General features: G+C 36.4%; 1 protein-coding gene across 1 annotated transcript in view; it reads right to left on the reverse strand.

The window, feature by feature from the left end:
* LOC107698752 (centrosomal protein of 170 kDa-like) overlaps positions 1 to 4,824 on the reverse strand; it is a 50,574-nt gene that overhangs the window by 35,273 nt on the left and 10,477 nt on the right. The window contains exon 2 of the mRNA XM_016499853.1: positions 1,521 to 1,662. Within this exon, the coding sequence (XP_016355339.1) occupies positions 1,521 to 1,625 (105 nt within the window). The 5' untranslated portion in view covers positions 1,626 to 1,662. The remainder of the gene's footprint in view (positions 1 to 1,520; positions 1,663 to 4,824) is intronic.

Here is a 4,824-nt window from a genome sequence, read left to right on the forward strand (position 1 = left end):
GGAGGCAGGCAGGACGACGAGGACGACAAGGATTCCAATAATGACATTTATTGTAGACACAACAAGGCAGGTTCAGGTAGGTGAGACACACACTCGGGGTAACATTAACAATAACCGACACCAATGCTCAGACAGACAGGAACTAATATGGGGTGAATAATTAGAGGCAGACAGGTGAGCACAATGACGGTGATTAACTAATGATTAGACGGGCTAAACTAACACAAAGGGAAGAAACCACAACAAACAGTCCACAGGGGCATTACAAATGTACAGTATTTGAAAAAGAATGTGTTTTTTGAACATTAAAGCATGTCAACATATTCTGTTACACCAAATACACAAAATAATGATCTTTAAAATAGCATCATATGACCCCTTTAAACTTGCTATGTAGTTACTAAGATGTTGTGAGAAGTTTTAGCATGTTGTTATTTGGTTGCTAGGGTGTTTTGTGATGTTGCTAATGATTCTATGAGATACACAGTATACAGCTTGCGTTTGTGTTGTGATATGTCAAGTTTGTTTTGGGGTTGGACTCAACTCTCTAATGACATGACTCGCACTCTCTCCCTCAGTGTTTGGCACTACAGTCTATGCTCTTGTAGTTCAACACTGTAGTCCATCTAAAAGTACTCCATGAGCTGTTCGCCCCACTTTCTATTAATAAAGTTGCATGACTAACACGTGTATACTGATGCTGTGGTAGATAGTAACAGTCATGCCACTTAGCTGGAACACAACTTTCCTCCTGGGCATGGATTTTTTTTTTCTCCATCCTTCCTAAGATCATAATAGAAAACTTGTGAAATACACTACAGTTAAAAAAAGTTTGGGGTTGCTAGATTTTTTTGAAGTTTTGAATGAAGTCTTTTATGCTTACTAAGGCTGCATTCAATTTTTTTTATTCAAAAATATAGTCAAAACAGAAATATGTTAAATATGTTTACAATTTAAAATAACTGTCTTTAAAATGTAATTTATAAAAAGTAATTTATTAAGAAACATTTCTTATTATTATCAGTGTTGAAAACAGCTGCTTAAACATTTTGTGGAAATCATGATAAATATTTTAAGTTTGAGACAGGACTACATGTTTGAAAACAGTCATTCTTTTGCCAATTCACTGGGTCATGCTAATAGTACAAAAATTACTCACTTCACCCAAACAGAGACTTTTGATTTAACAACATTTTAATAAAAGCATCAGTGTAGTATTACAGTACATATATTAATATTTTGAAATAGCTTTTATTGTTAGACTTTCAGTTTTCATTTTAATAATTGTATGTGTCTATCATTTTATTAGTTTTTTAAATATTTCTATTTCTATTTCATATATTTTTATTTTAGTTTTAGTAATTTTAGTACTTCAGCTTATTTTATTTCAGCAAGTTGACATGGCAACACTTTTCATTTTTTTTGTTGTTCATCTAATATTTATACTTATATTTTATATCAAATAATGAATACGATTTTTAATAGGTTAAGTTTTAAAATTGAGAAACACCCTTCCTGACCTGTAGCATAAGCTCGCAGTCATCACGGCCCACAAAGATCATCTCACGGGGCAGCCGGTGCCGTGTACCCCCGTTGCTCACGAGGAACCAGGACGTGAGGCTCATCTCTGCACTCTCCTCCAGCCTCAGTACCTACGTCATCCTGATGGACAGATAAAGACATGAAAAACTTTCTATCAGTGACATCCCATTTCTCACTCAACATTAACTTTTATTAAACTTTTACAAAACGTACATGTTTTATTTAAAAAAAAATAGTGGACTTTTATAAAGAGATCATGTCCGTCCCACTAAGATGTTTAAATCTGAACTGACAGTGGAATGTGGGTGGAGAGAGACAGAGAGGGAGATTCGTTAGACCGCGCTGATATCTGCTGCATGCTGACTACAGAGGCCTGGGATACTTCCCTCCTCCCTCGCTGCCTATGATCATTGCCAAATGTGGCAGGAAGTGATGTAGGCAACTTGGCTGCACACCCTACTGGGCTCTGGGATTTTTTTTCCCCTTTTTATGAAAAGGAGGTCACATTCAGCTGCTCTGAGCTACAGCTGCAAATGGTCTGGGAAGAGGAATGTAATGAATCCTCCTGACATACATACCACCATGCCTCTTCTAGGTGACCCTTTGCAACTGCTGAACCTCTTTTTTTTTTACAAAATACATGGTACTCCAAGGCATACCATGGTACAACATGGTATATGTCAAAATACATGGCATTTCAATGGTATATGACCTTAAAAAATGATGGTTGTTGGTTGTGTTGTCTGTAAATTATTTATGTAAAGTGTACAGATGGATAAACAAAAAAGAAAACAGACATCTGATAACAAGTATCTATATAACTGTAATTATTGTAGAGAGCTTGACTGTTTCTCCTGGAAGACCCTCATGACTAATATCAGACATACAGCACTCACAAGAAGCTAGGGCTACTTCACATTGGATATTGTGAAAGCCCTTTTTATTAGCACATCGCTATCTTGACCAATAATGGGTGCTGTTCTGATATATGGGCCCCATATTTGCTGAGAGTGCACTATGATTATGCTGCTTGAGGAACTGGAACACAATATCCACTCAATGAAATACAATATAGCTGACCTCCACTTACAAATTCTAAAGGTCCACTTATGGATGTAAAGTAGACTGAGAAACCAAGATGCATGAAATGCATTTATTATAATAGCAATATGATACTATTAATTTACATAATTTAAGACACTTTCTATGAAAATCTAAATAATAATAATAATAATTATAGTAAAAAAATAACCGCATAGTGTTTTTTGTACGTTTGTAATCTTGTATAATAATAATAATAAGGAAACATAAACAATTTATTTAAATATATATGTAATGTAATAATTTTGATAATTTAATATATATATATAATTATATGTAAATTACACAATTTAACTACAAATTCAAAAACTACATTAACTACAAAATGTTCTAATGTATATTGCATATTATTTGAAAAAAAAACAAAAAACTATAGAGTAGTATATTGCATACTTACAGAAACGTTTTAAAATTTCTTCCTGTGAGAACTTTTATTTAGCAACATAGTTGTGATATTGCCTGTAGGTTTGGGACAATGTGTCTGACAGGAATAAGTTCTGAGAAGTCCTTTACAACCTAGATTGATTACATCTTGGGAGCAGCTTGCAAGGAATGGCTGAATACTAGCAGCTGGGTTTTCTCTTTTCTGGAACACAGGCATTAGTATATATTACCTTCTAATAAACACATGCATTTCTGACAAACCTCAATCTTCAAACCCATCACAATCCCTGTATGCCCGCGAGACAATCTTGAGAAAAGAAATACTATAAGACTTAATTTAAAAGCTTAAAGCGAGACGGCAAATCTGCCGACTTTACTCTTGGAGTGAGCTTCACCTTCTTAGTGGCACAAGCATGCTTAAGATATCATGAATAGACCCATCACTTTCTGATTCAGTTTTGTGGCCCTAAAAGCCCCCCCTCTTCTTCCGAACTAAGTGACATATGGTGTTTTTAGTGGGTGAAAGGGTGATGGCTGTGAGTGCATCCTCCCGCTTCAGTGTCTGAAGAGAGGGATTGTTTTGGGTTGACAGTGTTTTTGCAAGGAACAGGAAGTGTGGCTAACGCTTCTTCCTGCTTCCCCCGGCTCATTTCTGAATCTCTGTCATCTTATTCATCTCTGAGAGAAATAAGGCAATGATTCACTCTGGAATAGATAAGCAGAAAAGCTGGAAAACCCCATTTTTGATAAGCTTCAATCTAAATGCTATGTTGCAATCGGAACAACTGGAACAACTAAAATGTGTCAGATTGGGATGCTTTTCTGTAATACACATCATAGTAAAACTTGTTCATTTCAGACTGATGTGTCTCATATATGAAGCTCTCGCTTGACTTTCTGCATGAAGTCTACACCCATCTAATGAGATCTCCAGTCAGATAATGACACAACCGAACCAAGTGTCCTCTCTAATCCACATGACCTCATATCATGACCCATGAGTACTAGCCTGACCCATCTCCGCTGTCTGAAACCCAGTCTAGTGAAGAGACGCTCTTAAAGGAACAGTCAATCTCAAAATTAAAATTCTGCTATTTATTGACCTTCATGTCATTCCAGACATGCATGACTTCTGAAATTAAAGACTTAGCTAAAAACCTTTGTTCATCTTCGGAACACAAATTAAGATATTTTTGATGAAATCCGAGAGCTTTCTGACCCTGCATAGACAGCAACGCAACTACCATGTTCAAGGCCCAGAAAGGTAGAAGTTCCGGTTGAACCACTGATGTCACATGGACTATTTTAACGATGTCCTTACTACCTATCTGGGCCTTGAATGTGGTAGTTACCTGGTAGGGTCTCGTTCTGTATCGCGTATCTTGTCAGTGTCTGCACTTGCTTGGCCATTTGTTGTGGAAAAAATAAGGAAAGTGTGCCCAGCTGAATTAATTTAGTATTTTGTTAGACGGGTATAAAAAAGCTTAGTTTACCGCGGCAGCGGTCGCGGCAGCCGTCGCGTGACGGCCTCCTCGTGTGAAGACCGAAGAGTGTAAAGACCATCGACTCTACCGTGCGACTCCACCGGGCAGGGACACCGGCAAAGGATAAGCATCGCTTTTTATTTCTCCTCTTTCCTACTTGTTTCACTTCTGTTTCAGTTTTTATAACCATTTCTTACTATGTGTAAGTTGTTGTTGTCATTTGATTTGTATTATTTGTATTTGTTATTTATTTTAATTTTAGTTAAATTATGTCTGAATTTATTCTGTCTGTATAGGTATTTTATTAAGTTTT

Source organism: Sinocyclocheilus anshuiensis, unplaced genomic scaffold, assembly GCF_001515605.1.
Source record: "Sinocyclocheilus anshuiensis isolate Anshui unplaced genomic scaffold, SAMN03320099.WGS_v1.1 scaffold1015, whole genome shotgun sequence".
Taxonomy (NCBI): Eukaryota; Metazoa; Chordata; class Actinopteri; order Cypriniformes; family Cyprinidae; genus Sinocyclocheilus; species Sinocyclocheilus anshuiensis.